The sequence below is a fragment of the Meles meles genome, chromosome 4 (assembly GCF_922984935.1).
Source record: "Meles meles chromosome 4, mMelMel3.1 paternal haplotype, whole genome shotgun sequence".
In the NCBI taxonomy this organism is placed as follows: domain Eukaryota; kingdom Metazoa; phylum Chordata; class Mammalia; order Carnivora; family Mustelidae; genus Meles; species Meles meles.
Window position 1 is genome coordinate 104,190,593 of NC_060069.1, and position 22,829 is coordinate 104,213,421.

At 38.2% G+C, this 22,829-nt stretch overlaps 1 protein-coding gene and 1 pseudogene across 3 annotated transcripts in view; both read right to left on the reverse strand.

Moving 5' to 3' along the window:
• Positions 1-742: 742 nt before the first annotated feature.
• Positions 743-22,829, reverse strand: part of CD96 (CD96 molecule) — a 92,525-nt gene continuing 70,438 nt past the window's right edge. For all 3 annotated transcript variants that reach the window (XM_046003896.1, XM_046003897.1, XM_046003895.1), the window contains 6 exons: positions 19,947-20,015; positions 19,374-19,445; positions 9,233-9,295; positions 8,389-8,478; positions 5,028-5,151; positions 743-2,941 (listed from right to left, as the gene is read on the reverse strand). In XM_046003896.1, the coding sequence (XP_045859852.1) occupies positions 2,833-2,941; positions 5,028-5,151; positions 8,389-8,478; positions 9,233-9,295; positions 19,374-19,445; positions 19,947-20,015 (527 nt within the window). In that variant the 3' untranslated portion in view covers positions 743-2,832. The remainder of the gene's footprint in view (positions 2,942-5,027; positions 5,152-8,388; positions 8,479-9,232; positions 9,296-19,373; positions 19,446-19,946; positions 20,016-22,829) is intronic.
• Positions 11,934-12,974, reverse strand: LOC123940912 (annotated as a pseudogene).

Sequence of the window (22,829 nt, forward strand, 5' to 3'; positions counted from 1 at the left end):
TTCTTTTGGCATCTTGTCTTGATTACTCTTTTTACTTTTTCTTAGTCATTTTTTTTTCACACTTTCTTGGTTATTCTACCCTCAGGGGTCAATTATTTCTACTTTTCTTTGTTTTCTGTCAACAATTTGGGCATTAAAAAATCATATTTACTTAAATGTACACAAAACATCTCTTGTCTATAGTAAAAAGAGACACCAAAGCAAGGAAATATTATGATATAATGGAGATTGATCACACCATGGACTGGAAACCAGAGATGGATTTCCATCATTCTGGCTCTATCCCTTCTGATTATGTGATGTTGGGCAACTCAAATTCACATAGTGTCTTAATTCCATTTTTGTAATAGGACTTCTAATGCCCATCCTGGCAAAATGTTAATTTTTTTTTTTTAAAGATTTTATTTATTTATTTGACAGACAGAGATCACAAGTAGGCAGAGAGGCAGACAGAGAGAGAGGAGGAAGCAGGCTCCCCGCTGAGCAGAAAGCCCGCTGCGGGGCTCGATCCCAGGACGCTGAGATCATGACCTGGGCCGAAGGCAGAGGCTTTAACCCACTGAGCCACCCAGGCGCCCCAATGTTAATGTTTTTAAAGACCTATAATGCAAAGTTAATTTGGTCAAGCCAACCGTATGTTCTTCAGTTAAAACAAAACTTCTGCTGGATCAAAAAAAAAAAAAAGCGACTATTCTTGACAAAGGCACATATTAAGCTAGTCTTATTTATTTCTCAAGAATAATTGAGGAATGGAGGGTAATTAAGGCAGGCAAACATTAGTTTATTTTTCCATTCATTGGGCTGTATTGGTTATCTATTACTGTGTAACATGTTATACCTAAAGACAGTGGTGTTAAATAATGAGTATTTATTATCCTGCACAGTGTCTGTGGGTCAGGAAACCAGAAGAGGTTAGCTGAGTGGTTCTGGCTCTCATGAGGTCCCGGTCAAAAGATCAGCTTAGGTGCAGTTAACCAAAGGCTTGACTGGGGACTGGAGGACATACTTCCAAGATGGCTTGCTCATATGGCTGGCTAGGTGATACTGGTTAGCAGTAGGCTTTTGTTCCTTGACAGGGGGCCCTCTCCACAGGGCTGCTTGAGTGTCCTCACATCATGTCAACAAGCTTTTCCCAGAAAGACCGATCAAAGAGAGATCAAGGCAGAAGCTACCTAGCCTTGGAAGTCACACTCTGGTGACTTCTGCATATCTTATCGGTTATACTGGGCCAGCAACCGGTACTCATAAGATTGTACAAGTACATGACCCTGGATTTGAATATATCCTTAAATTTTATACCATAGGTGTCTTCCTTGCCTCACCCTAGTCTTGGCCGGCTATACAAGTTAGTTGCATTCGGTATCAGGGGACTATATAAGAGGCAAGAATCATGACGGACACATTAGAGGCTGGTCACCACCAAAAATAAGTACCTAACCAAGATTCTGATTAATGAGAAGGGACCCTGACTGGTCAGCAGTTCTCAACTTTGGCTGAACTCTCGAATCACCTGGAAGTGCTGATGCCTCGGCCTCACTCCACAGGGATTCTGATTTCATTGTTTTGGAGTGGGACAGTGCTGGTGTTTAAAAAAACTCTCCAAGTTATTCTCACATGCGGTCAGGGATAAGTACACTGCAAATGAACTAAATGTTCCTTTTGAGACTAAAATCCACACAGCATTTGCCTATTAGCCACGTTATAATATCTGACAGCAACATCTGTTGCTCCTTCCCAGGGCAGGATGTTTGGGTGGTTTAGAAGAACAAGGAGCATCAGTAATTTACTCACTCAGGAACTCTTGTTGAATACAGAACAGGTTTGGCTAACTAGGTTTCTTCTCTATTACCTATATGTTCTATCTGAACTATTTTGTAAAAGAGTGGTAGGAACAGGATTAATTCAACAACGCCAGTATGATTCGAGCCTGTATTTATCTCAAGACAGATAAAAACATGCAGACTGGATGAACAGGAGAGTTCCCAGAAGAAAAAGAGAATAATAGGATTTGCAGAAATTGGATCGGGGTTAGGGTGCCTGTTTACTCATGTAATAGTTTCACGAACCTATGCACATACACACACACAGGTAAAGCTGAGGATGAGACCGGACCACTCTTAGTTCATATCATTTTAAAGGCCAATGAAGTGTTCCCTATGTCTCCGAGGCTACTTGGTTGCTCGCCAGGTTTCCCTTTGATCCCTCCTCAATCTATGGGGCAGGAGGCTGGGCAGAACATGGTGGGAGGAAGGGGGACTGGGACTAGCACCTTGTGCAAGGTATTACGACTTCCTCTAGTGAAAATAAGCAAAATATTTTCCGTACAAAGACTACTTGCACTTATTTGGAATTCTTTCTAGAACTTTCACATTTTATTCTTTTTGTAATTTTCCTAGGGAATGCAACAAACCTCAGGGAAGAGCATACTTTTGGCAAATAGTTCAGAATGTTGGCAGATGCCCAAATGGAAGAGGATCTGGCGTGGACATATGCTTGAAACCACTGTCGTCACCTCAGTCAGTGAACTAAAATGAAAAATAAAAACACTGCAAGTACTTTTTTAATAACAGCAGCCTCATTTGCACTTCTTACATAAGCAAGAACATTCCTACAGATCGCATGGGGTATGAGCATGACTTCGCCTCGTTCTTGCTCAGTTTCAGGCATGCAGATGAAAGGGGCTGAGTTGTTGGGAAAACAGGTCACTCACTTCTGACATCCATTGCAGCTGCAGGAAAGGTTTGGCTAGAGGGCAATTATGTTAATAAAGCACAATATCCAGCTTCTCGCAGGATTCTAGCAGAGATCTATGTGGCAAGTTTCAAGCGGCTCTTAGAACGTCTCCATCTCGTGACAAGGCAGATCATTTCCCATGGACTCTTGAATGCAAGTGTACTTGATGGGAGGTGGAGGTGGCTTGAAAGGCGGGGGTCTTTCCATGCTAGGAACAAAACATTGCTCTTTCAAGGCTAGGAATGTGAGGTGGTGATTCAGGAAATAGGAAAATAGGACACAGAGAAAGAGACATACCCACCAGTTCCCTCAGAATTTTTCCTTCTGTTTATTAGCTACGTTATAATATCATTAATATTTATATGGTATTTTGTAGTTTGCGAAGCATTTTTATCATAACATTATTTAATTTGCATCTAGGGATTGGACACTATTGTCGTCATTCTACTGAGGCCCTGAGGTCTTCAGCAACTTGGTAAAGAAAACCAGACTAGCAATTCTGGTCTTTTGACCAGAACCCATATTCTCCATGGAAACTGCCTCCTAATAGAAGAAGTGTTTCTCTTATGTGGGTTAAAATACTCCTCCAGAGACAAAATCTTTAAATTCTGGGACTAACGACTGAAGGTTTTCATATAATCCCTTTGCCAACCTTACCCCCGCCTTCACCCACACAGTCACTGTGCACTGTGAGGATAGGGCTGAGATGGGAAGAAAGGCTCTACGGAATCCTCGTATTGGTTGATACTGGGTGGTTAATGTCAGAATCCCTTACATTTGTATCAGTGAACAACCTTAAAGTCATCTTTATATAAAAAGTACTGTTCTATGTTAGCACAACTCTTTGTCTGAAATGCATTAGGCATACGTCTGAGTTTGGGATTTAGCTGTACAAATTCTCCAGCTCTCTTGATATCAAGACACAGAAATGCATCTGTGGACAGATTTCTGTCATTGACTCAAATCCATAGCCCCTTGCTGTGGTATAGAGATAGAGAAGGACATGGACATGGAGAAGGACAGAGAGAGAGAGAGATTCTCATCTCTATATGACACAAATATTGGACTACAGAATCATAAAAAGAATCAATTCAAAATTTCAGTTTCCCGTTTTCTTCTTTTAATAAAAATATCTAATGCCTATTACCTGTTTTTTTCTGATGCTCTGATGCAGATAATATATTTCAACAGATAGATAAAATTCTAAGAAATTTGCACTTCTGTTGTTTCAGGGAAATTAGGAAGTCCTCAAGGTCATATGGTAGCCAAAGTGTAGTCCTTGGACAAGAGTCCAGAATTTCTGACTACTGGTTTAGCGTTTTGTTTTTCACCAGGAAACACTTGCCACACATGGATATAGAGTCTTCAAGGACAGTTTAAGTAGAAGGTACCGCGCAGTGGTCATTGGCATCTTAGACAGTAGCAGTAGAAGGAGTGGGAGAGCAGCTCTGTATGTTGTAGGGGTTTCCTCCAATCATGGTCAACTCTGGATCCAAAAGAGCCAAGTCAGAAAAGCGAGGCTTAATCTGACATGTCATTTCAGATGGCAGAGTGGAGGGAAAAGATTTTTGGAAGATATGTCAATAAGACAAAAAAGGGGTAATTCACTGTTTACTTTCTTTTGTCCTTGGAGAAAAAGAAAAAGGATGGTAAAAGCCCATTCTGTGGAAAGCAGCTGGGGTTTCTTAAAATTACCTTTCTCACTCAATTTCACACTTGAGCATCTGGACCCAGCTGGGCCCAGGCAGTTCAGAGATGCATGAAAATGAAAAAGTAATGAAGATTAAAAGAAAAATCAGTTTTAGTGTTTGAGGTGAGGCAAGGCTCCATTCTCATTTCATGCCCACTGACTTGCTCCATCTGACGAGTGTCACCAACTGAGCAGGGAGAGGGGGACACCAAGGCAGAAGTTGCACAACTCATCCCAGCTGGGTGGTGCTGGGCAAGCTGGGGAGCTTCTCTGAGCCTCTTTTCCTCAGTTCTATATGAGAATGCCATATACGAGTGACATTTAAAGTGCTGAGTGGGGACACCTGGGTGACTCAGTTGGTTAAGCGTCTGCCTTCAGCTCAAGTCATGATCCCAAGGTGCTAGGATTGAGTCCTGCATCAGTCTCCCTGCTCAGCGGGGAGCCTGCTTCTCCCTCTCTCTCTCTGCCTGCCACTCTGCCTACTTGTGTTCTCTCTCTCTGTTAAATAAAGAAATAAAATCTTTTTTAAAAAAAACAAAGTGCTGAGTGAATATGTTGTACTGAAAAACTATCTCTGTTCCCGCAGATTCAGGATTATACTCACATTTCCTTCTGGTATTGGCACCACCTTCTCACTCCGAGACCAAACAGCGCGATGCAGAAAGAGAGCAAAGCTGCTACAATCACCGGCCAGGACATTCCATCTTTAGGTTTATTGACCAAAATACCTGCAAAGGACATAACGAGAGATGAACTTTCAGGCCAAATGTTGGCAATTTCAAAGCAGGATGAATTGAACCCTCTCTCCTACCTGTTTTCTCCAATGGCCCTCACTGACCACAATCACGATCTGGGATCATATCTATGCCTTGTTCTCACTTCTGTTTTTGCACGTCTGCAGTTACTATTTATGTGGATGTCTTTCTTGTTATAATGTTTCAGAATGAATCTTTTTTTTTCTTTCATTTTCCCAAGGCCTTGGACACTTCCTGGCACATGATGGGCAATGAATTTGTAAAAATGAAAAATAAAAGGGATAAGCTCTAAATCTGTATTCCAAATTTACTCCAGTAAAGGAAACTTTATATGTGAAATAATGGCCTAGCTTTGACTTTGCTTATTCTTTAAGGAGTCATTATATGCTTTATGGAATATTAATGTATTAGGAGGAGGAAAAAAGCATTATAACATCATAACATTTTGATGCGCTGAAAATCCTAAACTGAGAAGGCCTGGTTAGTACGCATAGAATTGTAGTGCTCAAAAGATCATCATCCAAGACTTTTCATTTGGATGTCACTCAGGGAACGGTGTCCAGAATGGAGATTTTCTAATCCTTTCTACCACCTCCCTTCTTTTCCTTTCTCTCTCCTTCTACACATTTCGGCAATAGAAAGGAGAGAAGTGACAAAAGGGGTAAAACTAAAATCAGTTATTTTGCTCTTTCTATGGTCTGCAAAGGGAGGAAGTCAAAAGTAAAGGTCTGGTGGAAATTATATTGGCGGGTGATAAGTAGACTGATTTTTCTTACCCCTTGATTATATCCACACTCAATTCATTCATTGCATTTCTAGCATTTGTACACCACGTCAGACTGTGTCAATCAAAGACTTTCCAATATTGTTGATTTAGACCATTGGCAATGTAAATATCATATTCTGGACTGTTTCACCTTTTTTCTAACATGAAGGAAGAATTAAGAAAATTAACTCTCTTAGGAAGTAAGATTGATTCTACTGCAGAGAATAAAAGGGAATGTTTATAATTACACAGTTACTAAATATTTCCCTTTTTGAAAAGCATTTTACAATCATGTTAAAAATTCAAATAGTACAGAAATATAAAGCTATGATGAAAAAGGAAATGTCTTTATGACTTCAGATGCCAGTTATTCATATTAGAGGCAGTAACTTTTAATAGTTAATTATGTATCCCACTAGAAATTTTATACGCATATATAAACATGTATATGTATTATGAATATATATCTTTTTTTGAAATGAGGGCAATACATATTGTTCTGTCCCTTGTGTCTTTCTTAAAAAAAAATGCTCTTGAAAAAAAAATAAATAAAAATTTAAAAAAAATGCTCTTGGAATACTTTTCATGAAAGTGCATAGAGATTTACCTTCTTTGATTAAATGAGTGGCTAGTTCCCCAACATATAGACGTATCATGGTTTATTTACTCAGTCTCTTAATGTTCAAGGGTTAAATTGTTTCCAGGCGTTTGTTATTTCTAACAACACCCCAGTGAAATTCCTTATACATTATGGATAGATGTTTAGCTCTTCAGATTATGTAGATCATTTGAGCAAAAATTTGATTTTGTATCAGAATGATTTGGATTCATTTTCCTTTATTGTTTCAACTAGATTGTGAACTGTTTGTGGGCGGAGACTAGGTTTTTAATTTCTCTAATTGCCTCATATTTATTATAGTGCTTTTTATAAAGCAAAGTCTCAAAACACATAGGCCAAAAGAGATGGATTCAAAATATTGGTTACCAAATCTTCTCTATGTTTAACATAGTTTGGACTGCAGCAATATGATGTTGTCATGTTTATGACACACATCCAGAGACCTGGGGTCTTCCTGATGCTCACCCAACCTCAGCCTAGTCTAAGCAGATGCTTAGGTTACTCTGGAAGCCCATGTAGTCCTGAAACATACCCATATGCTTTGTTGTATGTGCAGGTGACTAGTTCACACTAGTTCACAGTAGCAGTAGAACTGTGAAAGACTAGAGTATCACGATCATAAAAGAAACAATCATACAGATGATTAACAAGACTACACAAAGTTCTGTTTCAGTCAAGTCAAAATTTACTAGGCTCTACATTGGTAACATGGTGGGAAATAACATTTTACCCCTAAAGTTTCAGAGAAACAAAAGAACAAAAGGTTTTAAATCAATGCTTAAAATTTTTCTCCCTACCACACACAGAAAATGAGATCACTGATTTCAGGAATGTCCCAGTGGAGAAGCGGAGCTCCATCTTGCCCCATCTCTGAACTAGGCAGTTTTTTAAGGCACCAATATCTGAAAGGCATCGGTAGGACTTCAGTTTGTTCTACTGGGATGTTGTATGCAGGATGCTCCAAAGATCTGAGGACTAGATGACCTTTGATACAGAATAAGCTGAGAATTCAAGTGGAGTGCTCACCAGTCAAGAGAACACCCTCTGAAGTGAGTTGACAACACTTCTGCACTTAGAATCAAGATCTGGGTTGGGAAGATCTTGATCTCTTATGATATAAAACAAGAAATTATATTCAGTATCGATAAAATTTTATTAGTTTAATTACAGAAATACTCTTTGTTCCAACAATCTTTCTTTTTTTTTTTTTTTAAGATTTTATTTATTTGACAGACAGAGATCACAAGTAGGCAGAGAGGCAGGCAGAGAGAGGGAGGGGGAAGCGGGCTCCCCGCTGAGCAGAGAGCCCGATATGGGGCTCCATCCCAGGACCCTGGGATCATGACCTGAGCCAAAAGCAGAGGCTTTAGCTCACTGAGTCACCCAGGCACCCCCCAACAATCTTTCTTGTCTCAGATATATTTTCATAGGATAAAATGTTTCTCACTTTTTGCCTGGCCAATTTTTATTCATTTTTCAGATTTTAATTTAAATATATCCTTAGAGGATATATTTATCCTTTCCTGTTGCCAGTTAAAATAACGTATTTCTGTTATGTTCTGATAATACCTTATATTATGTCAGTATATCTGTCACAAATATATTTAATTATATGATTTTTTACTTAATGTATATCATCTTCAATAGATTATAATCTTCCGAAGGTCAGTGTTTTCAAGGTCTCTATGTATACAAGACGAGAAAGATGTATTTCTTTCATAGAGTATACCCAACAACTGGTACAGGGCCTGGCAAATGGTAGGTACCCAACTAATATTTGTTGAGTGAGTAAAACACAAAATTGAGAAAAAAGTAAATGACTCACCAGTGATATGGATGTGAATATTTTTAGTAGATCCATTGGTAGTTGTGGGAACTTCTGAAAATGTCCTGATTGTGCTGGTGAAAACAACACCTAGGGATATATGGGGGATATATGAACTGATCCTAACAGCCATCTCAACCCAATCAAGTGGTGTAAAATCATGACTGGATCTCACTAGTGAAGGAAGAGCTCAATTTTAATGGCCTAAATGCTCCTAAGTACTATGTATAAAGATTACTAAGGACCAATTTACATCAAGACTTGGACCTTAGAATCTAACAACTACCAAAAAAGTGTAACTCTCTATAGGTTTAAAGAGGAAAAGAGAAGCTGTACAGCACACGGAACAGAACAATATTTGCTAAAGAATCTCCATGAGAAATTTAAGTGATTATAGGGAAATGTCTTATGTTGGACCCATAGAAAAATGGGACCGTTCTGTATCCTCCCAATGAAATACCATTTCTCCCACTGTAAAGTGTTTGATAAAGTCAATAAAACTTCCTTTGCAACATTCTAGTTGACAATTCCATGTTGACAAATCATCTCAATTTCTAATGGAAAATTTAAATTTAAAATGCATTTTTAATGGATTTAATTAGCCAAGAAATGCTATTTTTGTAGGTTTTGTTTTGAAATAAAATAGAGAAAAAAAATCTAAGACTTGGTCTCTGACTAGCTTCTTTGAGTGACTGTGGCAGGGAGAAGTTTGGTTCTATTCATTGTCATTTTCATCATCAAGTTGCACTTTTTATACTTGTCTGAGATTGGTTTCTTACCAGTTCTTGATTTTCCACCTCTGCCAACACCTTCCCAACCCTAAATCTACCCCCCTGTCACTCACCATGATTTGTTGAATTTGCACCTGAGGGGGATGAACTATATGTTTCACTGGGCATCCATGAAGCTGATAAAGGAAGAAGATATTAGAAGAGTTAACCTGATGTGCTATGAAGTGTGTAAACCTGGAGATTCACAGACCTGTACCTCTGGGGCTAATAATACATTACATGTTAATAAAAAAATAAAAAAATTAAAAAAAGAAGAGTCAATCTGTATAAGACTAGTTATTTTATAGCCTCTTCTTGACCTTTTTTTTTTATTTAAAGATTTTATTTATTTATTTGACAGAGATCACAAGCAGACAGAAAGGCAGGCAGAGAGAGGAAGGGAAGCAGGCTCCCCGCTGAGCAGAGAGCCTGATGCGGGGCTCGATCCCAGGACCCTGGGATCATGATCCCAGGACCCTGGGATCATGACCTGAGCCGAAGGCAGAGGCTTTAACCCACTGAGCCACCCAGGCGCCCCCTCTTCTTGACCTTTAATTAAATCTAATCATTTATAATAAAATAATAAAATGAAAAAAAATTATTAATGAATATGTAAAGAAAAATCACTGAACTATTCTGCAGCACACATTAGAATGTCCCAAAATAAAGTGGGAGTTGAGGGAAAACTTGTGATTCTGATGTCTCAAATAGGGAAGGTTTTGATTATAGCTACTTAGAAGCAGGAAGAAGGAACGGAAGCAAAATACTAGGAGAGGTTTTCCCAGCCGCAGAGAGTGTGCTGTAACTATTCTTATGTTCATCCAATACATGGGAGAGAATGAAAGCCCAGGTGTGTTATGGTGGCCTTTAGTCAAGCAAAGGTGCCAAAGGGACTTTGAAGACCTTGGTAGGACATGCACGAGGGAACAAAATAGTGTGTACTTGTGGATAAGTTGATATTCTTGTTTGGCTATGTCAAGTGAACTGTGTCAACAGTGAATTTTCAGACCCTTCTGGTCACAGGCCTCACTAGCTGCTGTGCTGAGTCATCTTGATGGATTCAGAAGTAAACCTTCCCCTCGAGTGGATGGTAGCAAACTCTCAGGCAGTACCTATAGCTTTTGGAGTAGATCAACTCATTTTGTCTAGTTCCCCCTCTCTGGCAAGAAAGTTCCACTTCTAGGCAGGCTCTGCATTTCTGTATTTGATAACAGGCTTATAATGTAGTATAAAGTAAAATAGCTATGGTTACACGCAGTTGCAATCAGTAGAAAAACATTATGCTCATCTGTTTAAAACATTAGCATGTATGATTTTCCAAGTTAAGTGCTTTCTTGTGTGTCAAGACCAGAACAAATAAGCAAAACCAAACCAAACCAAAACAAACATTAAAAAAAAAAAACCTAAAAAACCAAAAGCCCTTAGTCTTTTTCCTTCCTTGGTTTCTCACCTAAATGTCAATGGCAGTTGCAGCTACAGACAAAGGTATGTTATCAGGCCCTTCAGGAGTGGTGTAACTCAGTGCTTTCCAGGGCATGCTCACGGTACAGTTTGTCATAGCTAATTGACTTAGGGTCACCCCAGAGGTACGGGGAGTTTTACACACAGCTATTTTGATTTGACTAGGTCAGGGAGATGCTCTTATTTTCAGTATAATTATATGACCCTGAACATGTGATCTTGACTACTTTTTGTTGGTGCTGTTCTAGACAGAATATCAAGGTCAAGAGATGGTGGACTGAATGTTTTTTCAAAAGCCAATTTTTAAAGGCTAAGCCTTAATGGTGGGGATTTGAATAACAAAGAACAACAACTAATTAAAAAGAAATTGGGACTAGGCCTGGATTTAGATAAAATTACAAAGAAGGCAATTTGTTCTGGATAACCTTACAAGATATTTTGCCCAACATGGTGCCTCTACATAACTTGTTATTTTTAGGGCTTGATACTTTTATTTTTTTATCTTTTCAAAGTCTGTTTGCAAGAAAGGATGTGATAAATTAATTTATGCTAATATATAAGTAGTTGAACAAATGCTACCCCTTTGAGGGAATTGGGTATTCAATTTTTTTTCCATTTCATATTTATCTTATCAGCAAGTAAATACAGAAAATTGTTTTTAAAATTTTATTTTTAGATCATCTCTACACCCAACATGGGGCTCGATCTTCCAAACCTAAGACCAAGTGTTACACGTTCTACCAACTGAGCTAGGCAGGTGCCCAGATACAAAATGGTTAGTTACGTGTGGGTACCAACAGTTTTTTCACCCAATATAGAATGCCAATCTTTTCTGCTCAATATTAATTTCCCCAGACAAAATAACCAAGCATAGCACAATTTCAGGAGATGGTGATACCAGCAGCACGATCCACCCAAGTTACAAAAATGGCAGTACTTAAAATTTTGTAAATTAGTTGGCCATTTAAAAAATTTTCCTTTTTAGACTTCCACTCCTCAGAAACTGTGTGATAAAATTAAGCTACAGAATCCACTTTGGAAAAGCAGGGAGTTATTTTTCTAGTTTTGGTTTTAAGATTTGTCTTTATTCTGTTAAAAAAATATAGTGGGGAGTGTGTTGTGAGAGAGGTGAAGAAAAAGGAGATTCCAGTTGATGGATTCAACATGTCTGAAAATATTTCGGTAATATAAAGAAAAAAAAACTTCAAGAGCAAGAATGTATTATACATAAGAGTCTTTCAACAAGACAAAGAGATGGGACATTCTTGTATCAATTGCTCCCACAGGGAAGAGGTCTTCCTGAAGAATACTTACTTATAGAATCCTCAGTAAGATAGACTTCACTACATCTAAAGATTCCTCTTTCATTAACATGATATTTTTCAAAAAACCTATCCACTCTATCCAAAGATAGATATCCAAAGATATCCAATTTTCAGAATGTGCTCCACATTGGCTACTTGATCTGCCATTCTTAAGTCTCCTTGAGAGTCTCTCAGCAGAATTATGTTTTTATGTCTTTTAATTGATTGAAGTATTCTGTGTTCTTCATACCAGCATTCTGTTTGTTAAATACATGAATTAATTCTTCTTTAAATCTTTTGAGGCTATATTTTCATCAAAATCCATGAATAAACACTACTTTGACATCTGGATGATAAACACCAGCTTGATGGATAACCTCCTTGAGTACATCACCATTATCAGCTGAAAATATTAACATCAGGATGCTGTGTTGCTAGAGTTTCTCAAATAAATTTTTACATCCTTCCTGGAGCATAACATTGGATTTTTCTATAGTTTATTTAAATTTATCATTGGGTGAAGCTTATTCAAACAAGGAAACTATGTGCTTTAGCACATCTTTCTACCACAAAGGGATATTTTCATCCCATGGTAAAAACAGAATCAATTTTGACAACATAGTGTTTTTCCTTAGTTGGAAAAACTTGGTCAGTAACTATTATGACATGTTGGGCATCTTTCTGTTTTGTAGGAAAATCTACTTAGTGTCATACCCAAATCCATGGTTATCTGAAGTTTGATAGCTCCTTTTCTGATAAAACCACAGATAATTGTTATTCTTATAGAGTAAGCTGATGCAAACTGAACTTCTCTGGAATTTGGGCATCATTTCTGCCTGTACATTTACGGAAACTTGTCTTAGTTACCCAATCTTCCTCAAGACATTCTGAGTTCTTCTGTCTCTGATTTTGTCCTGGAATAATGGCATGGGTGGCAAGCAGGACTTGGATACAGGAATCTCAAAGATCTTGGTTTTCTGCCCCATCCTCCTCTTCAGGGTGAATATGTACTGGGCCAGCACCACCCCTTACACCAGGAAGAACACACTGGCATCAGCTACCCTGTTTGTTCTTGCCATGACCACCTCATCTATAGATGGGACCCTCACGCTCTTCCTGACCATGAAAAAAAAGATGACACTCATGGATATGCAGGATATGCAGGTCTTGTGTGCTAGCTGTAGAGAGACCCAGGAAGCCCCCAGAATTTGGTATTTTAACAGAAAATGGAACTTAAAATCAGAGAAAGAAATCTTGACTTTGTAGTTGACCTGATCAGGAACTAGGTAACAGAATTGGAGAACAGTGTTTTAGAGAAGAGGAACATAGAATGAGAAGTGATCTGAGATACATAAGATTTTAGAATTTGAGAGGAAGAGTGGAGAGTTTAGAGATTCTTAGCCAACAGGGAGCAGTAGGACTGTTGGAATTATCCTACAGCCTGAAAGAGGAGCAGGGCCCAACATTGCCGTAGGTTCTGGCATTGCTATGTCCCTGTAATTGACTCTCAACCCCTCAACTCCAGCCTCTCCATCCCTTCTCCCTATGGAAAGTAGAATGAGTTGCTACAAAATTATTAGGCAGAGCTACCAAGAGCCTAAGAAGAACCAACCAGGACCAAGGACAGGGTAAAAAATACAATTGCAAAATTTGTGAAGAAGGGTACGTGAATTTTGAAGAATAGAAATGTATGGTCAAAGAATAAAACAGAGACCCTATGTGAGGTTTTTAAGAGGTACTATGAGGCCCAGGTGTGTGTGTGTGTGTGTGTGTGCACGCTCATGCACACGTGTGCATGCCCATGCATGCGCACAGTGCCCATGTGCATGGGCACACGTGGTGAGGTAATGATAAGCTTGTTGATTTTGGTAATGGGGCAAATTGGAGGCATAGGGGCCTTTGGAGACTCATTTCATTTTTCTGCTCCTCTAACTTAGCCAGACTGACTGATTTCAATGTGGCTTTAGGCTCCACTGGACCAGATAGATGGCAGGGAAAAACAAAGAGAAAAGTAATTAAGCTTCCCTTTTCTGCTCCCTGGCCTGATCACCTGAATGTCAGGATGAGAACATCCAGGATGTTATTAGCCTTATACACTTGAGGTATTTAGATGGTCAGAGTTGATATCCCCATTTCATAGGTGGTTAAAGTAAAATACACATTTTTGTTCCAGGCAGTTGGAAACTTGGAAGCTGAACTAGGATTATATGCTAATATTCTAAAGTTGATAAAATGAGAAGAAAAGAATATATTAAAATGCATACTTATAAATTTAATAGAAATGCAATGCCCCCAGAACCTTCTAGTAACATCCAAATATATGTGAGCTACACAAAATGCATGTAAAAGCAAATATTCCATTAGAATGTGCTCACAAATAGGAAGAGCTTTAGAAACACTGCTAGTGGGTTTATTTCACCAGAAATCCATCCATTATCATTCTTTTTCTGTCTGTGAACATTTCATAAATCTCTTGAAATAAACATACTGGAAGGGAAAAAAAATCCCATTACCAATGCCTGTCATGAATCTTGCCAAATGCATCATCTAATATTGGATGTCACATTATAGTCCAATCAACAAGTAGAAACATGTTTCAAAAATAGTTTGGGAGTGAGCAATCAATATTAACTTGTTGGATCCAAATGTATTTTTGTGAATGATTATAAATAGAGCAACTCACTGCAGGGAATTTTTTTCTTTAAGCTTATGGATAAAAAATGGCAACTAGTAAACAAGATATTCTTTTTAAAAAAATTTTTATTATTTTTTTATAAACATATAATGTATTTTTATCCCCAGGGGTACAGGTCTGTGAATTGCCAGGTTTACACACTTCACAGCACTCACCATAGCACATACCCTCCCTAATGTCCATAACCCCACCCCCCTCTCCCCAACCCACCCTCCCCCCAGCAACCCTCAGTTTGTTTTGTGAGATTAAGAGTCACTTATGGTTTAAACAAGATATTCTTATTTGCATAAGTAAGAATGTGAGTTTTCATGGTGAGGAAAATTTTGTTTGTTGGGTTTTAGAGTCCCTTCCTAGATTTCACAATGTCTAAAGATATTTCGTGGTAGGAATGATAGACGTTTGAGGATAAATGAAGTTTTCAAGTGGGGAAGGATAGAAGATGAGAGGAATTGCATAGTTCATTTCATTATGAAATCTACTAAAAAGACCAAGAATATACTTGTGTAAATTATAAAGTACTTTCATGCAAGACCTTTCAGTTTTCCAGTTTCTAGGGCAGAAAATATTTTGGATAGCCTCTATGCTTCATAATGACATGATGCGTGGGATAAACAGGATTTCTTTTTTTATTCTGGGCACACATACTGTTGTAATAGCAATTTAAATAAAGCAAACAAAAAGTTCAAAAATTTCGTTTAAGCGGGTCATTTCTTTTCACTGTGTATGTTTGTGTGTGTTTTCTTCCTTGTCCTTATCCATATGTACACATATTCTTTCAATTATTCAAGAAATATTTGCTGAGCACCTACTGTATGCCTGCCACTGCTACAGGCATTATGATATTATAGTGAATGAGACAGGAAAAGGTTTAGGTTCCTGTTCTTGTGTATCTTAGATTTCAGTATAATGTCAACAAAAAACCCCAAATAAATAAAATAAAGGAAATCATTAGACACCAAGTATTATGCTGAGAATGAAAATACAGGAGAACATATATAATCATAGCATAAACTTTAATTTCAGTTCCACTTTATCCTATAATATTGTTCAATACTCTTTTATTTTTCATTTTTTAAAGATTTTATTTATTCACTTATTTGAGAGAGAAAGAGAGAGAGGTGGAAGAAGCAGAGGGAAAGGGACAAGCAGACTCAACACTGATCACAGAGCCTAACACAGGGCTGGCTCTCACAACCCTGAGATCATGACCTGAGCCAAAATCAAGAGTTGGATGCTTACCTGACTGAGCCACCCAGGTCCCCCCCCCCAATAATATTTTATCAACATTGCTACATAATTTCCCTCCATAAACAACAAGTATTGATTCATTTATCTATTCAGCAATATTTGTGGAGCACCAACTATATGCCAGACATTACCACAGGCACTGGGGATACAGGTAAGCAACAACAAAAAAGATAAGGAACTTAACTTGTGTTATACCATTGAGAATAAAGAAGGGGCGCCTGAGTGGCTCAGTGGGTTGAAGCCTCTGCCTTCAGCTCGGGTCATGATCCCAGGGTCCTGGGATCGAGCCCCGCATCGGGCTCTCTGCTCCACGGGGAGCCTGCTTCCTCCTCTCTCTCTGCCTGCCTCTCTGCCTAGTTGTGATTTCTCTCTGTCAAATAAACAAAATATTTAAAAAAAAAAAAAAAAAAAAAAAAAAAGAATGGTAAGCCAGTGTAGGTAAAGGAGAGTTTCAGCAGAGTTCATTACAAACTTAATTTTATGTTAACACCATATAGGATAAATGTTAGTGTATTAAGTATGGACTTTCATCCCCCGTCTATATCATATTTTTATTTTCAATTTATATCTGATGGGTGAAAATTTTCTAGCCAGTAACCTTGTCTTTATGATAAGATGTACTGGGTAGCTTAGTACATTATGGTTATTGTTTGGATTGACTTCATAATATTGCATTGAATTACTATCTCATCCTATTTTACATTCTCTTATTTTTGGATATATTTTTCTTTAATACCCTCTCACCCCCACTCTTACACACAGACTATTGGATTACTGTAAGTAACATGTCTTCTGACATTTTAACTTCTAACACATGGCTCATCCCTTGTATGCCTATTCCAAAGCAAATGCTCTTCTGAATGTGTCTATTATTCACTCATTTATATAGTTTTCTAGTTTCTATCACATATTATGCCTAAGCCATATGGTGTTTGGTTGTACTTGCTTTAATATTTGTTTAAAAATATCATTCCAGGGGTCCCTGTGTGGCTCAGTCAGTTAAGTGTCTGGCTTTCAAAGGAGCCCCATGTTGGGGTCCTCTCTCGGTGGAGTATGCTTGAGATTCTCTCTCCTTTTCCCTCTGCTCCTCCCCCCAACCTTGTGCTCTCTCTAAATAAATAAATAAAATCTTTAAAAAATATATATATATATCATTCCATATATTGTCACCTGACATTTACTTTTCTGACTCAAGACAATCTTATTAAGATCCACTCATACTATTATATATGGATGTCATTCACTCATTTCTCATTGCTCTATAATATTATATGACTATGCAATAATTTACTTACCTATTCTCTTGGCTATGATGATTTAGATTATTTAGAGTTTTTACTATTATGAATAGTGTTTTCCCCTGACATTTGTGTGCATATCTCCTGGTTACATATATTAGTGTGTGTGTAGAGCAGTAGAGTATAAATCTAAGAATGGAACTGTTGAGTTGTAGGGTATGAAATTGTTTGGCATTAAAACACCATGTCAAGGGGTGTCTGGGTGGCTCAGTGGGTTAAGCCTCTGCCTTTGGCTCAGGTTATGATTTCAGGATCCTGGGATCGAGCCCTGCATCAGGCTCTCTCCTCAGCAGAAAGCCTGCTTCCCCCTCTCTCTCTGCCTACTTGTGATTTCTCTCTGGCAAATAAATAAATAAAATTAAAAAACACACACACACCACCACCACCACCACGTCAAAATGGTGGAAAGTGATGGTACTAACTTGTACTTTCACCAGCAACATATAAAACATTATATTGATCTACATCCTACCTAACACTTGACAATTCCAGACTTGTTAATTTTTGCCTATTGATTATATGTGAAACGGTTATCTGATTCTCATCTTCATTTGCATTTCCTGATTGCCAGAAAGACTAAGCATCTCCTTGGGTGTTTCCTAGCCACTTATTACATCTTTTGTGATGTTCTTCTCTGCTCATTTTCTAATGTTTTTATATTTTTAAAAATTGATTTTAGCCACTTCATATACTCTTGATATAAAGTTTTGATTCTTTGTCAATTATATATTCCTGATCATTTTTCAATTACATATGTTGCAAATATCTTCTACACTATAGCTTGCCTTTTCTTTTTAACTTTTGCTAAGGTGTCTTTTGATAGAATATTCTTAACTTTATGGTATTCTATTGTTTCCACTATTTTTATGGTTGGTGCTTTATTTCTCTTCTTTAAACCCTTCCTCACCTCACAGTCAGAAAGAAATTCACCTTTATTTTATTATATGCTTTAATGTTTTGCTTTTGACATAAAGATCTTATACTCTATGGAGCCTATTTTTATGTAATGTGCATGGCAGGCATACATTTTAATACTTTTTTTCTTGTAAATAATCAAGGTTTGCAGATCTATTTGCTGACTGCCTCTTCTTTTCACAGGAATCCGCCATGCCACCTCTGGTATCTCTAGGTTATGCTTATTTGTGGCTCTCTGGGTGTGCTCTCTCTTCCGATACTCCCCTTTTCATCTCATATTTGGGCACTGAATTCACAGGTGTCTTTTATATTATTAACATATTTGTTAAAAGAAATATGTTAAATTAAATTTCAGAGGGTCATACACAAATGGTCAAAGTGTGTCATGAATTAAGGATTATGGTTAATCCAGATCTGTGAACTTGAGTTCCATAAAAGAGATAAAATAAATAACTAATGCTACAAAGAGCAAATGATACATGTTCCTCTTTGCTATTTGATTTACTTCCTGAGGACACATTCCCAGAAGTAAGATGACTGAGCCAGCAGGTATAAAAGACTTTTAGAGGTTTTAAATGTACAACTGAAATGCTTTCCTGAAAGAGACACATGCATTTACTCTTTGTGGCCAAGGGACTAGCAGCTAAGCCCAGAGTTCTGCACTAGCAGCATCTGGGATCTTAGTGGCAGCCACATCCCTTGCCACTTCCCTACCACGCAGATCTCTGTCTTGTACCACTAAGAGGTAGTAGACTTTCCCTTCGGATGCTGTGGGTACCTGCTAATGTGGCATCAGCACACACTGCTGCAGGGTGGCCAGATTAAATGGCCACACCAGCTCTGTGCCTCACACGGGGCTCCCTCTTCTCACTGCTTTTAGTGACATGTGTATTCTGGCTAGCTCACTCTTTCCTCAGTTAGCCCTTCCATCCCCATCAGTTATATCTTTACTCAGATGTCACCTTCCTCAGGAAGGCCTTGCAAAACCTCCTATTGAAAATGGCAACCCACTCTCCCACCGGAACCTCAGTGCCTCCCTTCACTGCTTGCTTTATTCCCTATCACTCGTCACCATTTGCCCGTCTCTCTTCCCCCAGAATTTGGAACTGTTTTTGGATCTGTTTTTGTTCACAAACCTATCCCCAGCAACTACAACAATGTTTCAAACACAGTAGATGTTTTGTAAGTATTTGTTAATATGATTATGAGCAGAGCACGTCGTAGTTGTTCATTATACATGTTGGATGAATTAATGAGGCCCAGAAGACCCCGAGGGACTCACAGTTATACTTACAGTTTTTGGTATCTTGCCCGCTAGGGGTCCAGGAGTAGTTGAAGCCTTGGGTAGTCACACTGGAATTGCTGGCTGAAAGACAAAATTCTCAGAATCCAACCTTTTTATACAGCTATAATTTAACTTTACTTTGATGTGCTGAATTTTTAATCTATGTGACTTTGGGGAAATCTGAAATTGAAAATATGCTTTCCTACACAGGAACACAGCTGGCATATCAACCGAAAGCTCTGTAGTTTATGTTTAATGCCAACTTGTCACTGTTTTTCTTTCTTTTTCTGTTCCTGTCGCCAATTCAGATCACTGGGAATACTGTCAAGATTACTTTCATGTTATCTTAAAATTCCATGAGAAATGAAAAGTATAGTATAACAACGCACCAACCCATATTTTAAAGATTATACTGATTGTCATATCAATGTATAGCCACCATTTAGATTACAATTTGCCACAGAGCAACTCAAAACCAAAATACCAACATGAAATGAAAAATATAGCCTTTTGCCAAAAGCTCAGTGTCGTCAGAGCTGTACTAAAGCTTGTATTTTATTTCTTTTAAGTCACTATACTCACTTTGAGGGGTGGTATTTGGAGTCAAGTTATCCACTTCTCCAACAGCTATGGAAGATATAGCTGGATATCCTATTTTGAAAAGAAAATTCCCAAATTAAACACCGAACATGGTGTTTACATTCCCATGTTTAATGTGCTGCTGTAACTAACAAGGGTGGCATGTAAAGCATAGAACATTAGAGAAGGAAAGAACCTTGGTGAATACATAGTCTAATGGCTTCATTTTATGAAACTGAGGCCAAAAGGCATATACTTGTGGCTCCATAGCCAATGTTCCATATCATTTATATGATATTAACTCAGCTCTCCTAATTCCAGGTATATCACATTCACACTTTCAAAATATGTTGTGTTAGTGTCTACTCTGTGCCAGACTCCAGTCTACACACAACAATGAAGATAAGGTCCTCACCCTCATGGAACTTACCTTGCAGTGAGTTTTCACAACTGTACGTAACATTTTCATATGTGTAATATGGTTACTTATCTACTGCAGTTCTTAGCTTTCAAAATCATCCCCATCTTTTTAGTCCATCATTTCCCATTCTTCTCCTCTCTCCCTCTTCCTCCCAAAATGAAGGACTAATTCAAATTCCTTTGAAAATATCCCTAGGGATGAAACAGGGCAGATTGAAAAAGAAAAATACCCAATACACTCCATTGAAAACATGGTCATATCTCTTGGAAAACAAATATATTTAAGGTCACTTCCATAAATACTCAATTCAAGAAGATAACTGGAGTAGATAGGGAAACTAAAGGCAAGGAAAATATAGTTAGAAAAAGTATGTTGATACCTGTCAAAACCTGGGGGTGTGGATAGTACACAAAATGCATTTTTTGATGTCCTGTACTCTTTTTTTTTTAAAAAAGATATTTATTTATTTATTTATTTGACAGAGAGAGAGAGAGAGCACAAGTAGGCAGAGAGGCAGGCGGGGGCGGGGGTGGGGGGGAAGCAGGCTTCTTGCTGAGCAGAGAGCCCAATGCGGGGTTCAATCCCAGGACCTTGAGATCATGACCTGAGCTGAAGGCAGAGGCTTAGCCCACTGAGCTGTCCTGTACTCTTAACAGATATAGGTCCCACATTTAGTCAGAACTTTCTGGTAACGAAGTTAAAAAATGTTAAGCCATTAATGGCTATCATAGGATGAAACCAGTCAATTTTCAAGAGACATACAGCTTCCTTTTTATTGGGATTAACAACAAATTTCTCCTCAGTCTTTTTTAAAAAGTATTTTTAAAATATTTAATTAATTAATTAATTAATTAATTAATTAGAGAGAGAGAGAGCAAGAACAAGTAGTGGAGAGGGGCATAGGGAGAGGGAAAAGCAGGCTTCCCAGTGAGCAGGAAGCCCAAGGCAGGGCTCAATCCCAGGACCCTGGGATCATAACCTGAGCTGAAGGAAGGCACTTACTGACTAAGCCATCTAGACACCCCTTCTCTCGTCTTTTAAAGAAGAATACTGTATACTGTATCTGATATTCTTAATAATATCCTTATAGTATGATAGTATGCTCCTTCCCTGTAAGCTTGAGTTAGTAATGAATGGGATCTCACCTTCCCAGGTATCTTAGTTCTGGGAAATGACATGCTTAAATAAAAAGAAGAAATGGATAATCAAATCTCTGAAAAAAATATATGTAGGATATATAAATAAATTGGCATAATGGTTTATGCCAATCATCTATAGGTGATTTACAGAGATGATCAACAACAATCATTTTGCAATGCAATTAGCAGCTAATGGGCATCAAAGACACACTTTATCCAAGCTCCCAGAATACAGTCAGACATGGGGAGATGCGTTAGAGGCTGCCTCAGATGGTGCTGTATGAGGAACTAAAATGGGCAACCAGAATCAGGACGGCAGATAAAATGTTTTAAATACTGAATATGCACAGCTTCATTTATCCAACAAATACTTATTGAGGCTCAGTGTATTTGAGAATTGGGGATGGAGGAAAGAGAGAAATATTGCTCTTACAATTTAGTGAGAATATAGATCAGCATGTCAGACTATCAGCTAGTCACCAAACTCAGTCTTCTCTCTGGTACAGATGAACTACATCTCTTAGCCTGCTTGGTGGTTGGGTAGGTATGGTTGGTTAGGTGTGGCCATGTATGAAGTCTAAGCCAATGGAACATGAGTGGGAGTGACGGTTGTCATTTCAAGACCTGATGTATAAGACCTTCCACGTAAGATCCTTCATGACCTTCCCTCATATGCTATCTGATACTATGAAGCAGGGGGACTTAGAAATCACAACTTACAGGTGACAGACCTGCTAGAAGCCTGGGTTCTTGAATGACTGTGTGGAACAGAACACCCCATCACTGGATCACAGAGTGAATCTGAATTTTATTTCTCTTATTGAGATGGCTTTATCTTTGTCCTTATCTGCAGCAATTCCTTTACTAACCTATTTTATTTTATTTATTTTTCAAGCTTTATTTAAATTCTAGTTCGTTAACATATAGTATAATATTGGTTTCAGGAGTAGAATTTATAGTGATTCATCACTTACATATAACACCCAGTGCTCAACACCAGTGCCCTCCTTAATGCCCATCACCCATTTGGCCCATCCCTCCATCCACATCCCTCCAGCAACCCTCAGTTTGTTCTCTATAGTTAAGAGCCTCTTACGGTTTATTTTCCCTCTCTCTCTTTTTTCCCCTTTCCATATGTTCGTCTGTTTTGTTTCTTAAATTCCACATATGAGTGCAAGCGTATGGTCTTTGTCTTTCTCTGACTGACTTACTTTGATTAGCATAATACACTCTAGTTCCATCCACATCATTGCAAAATCCACTCTAACCATTGCTATTTAACATAGTATTGGAAGACTTACCCTCAGCATTCAGACAACAAAAAGA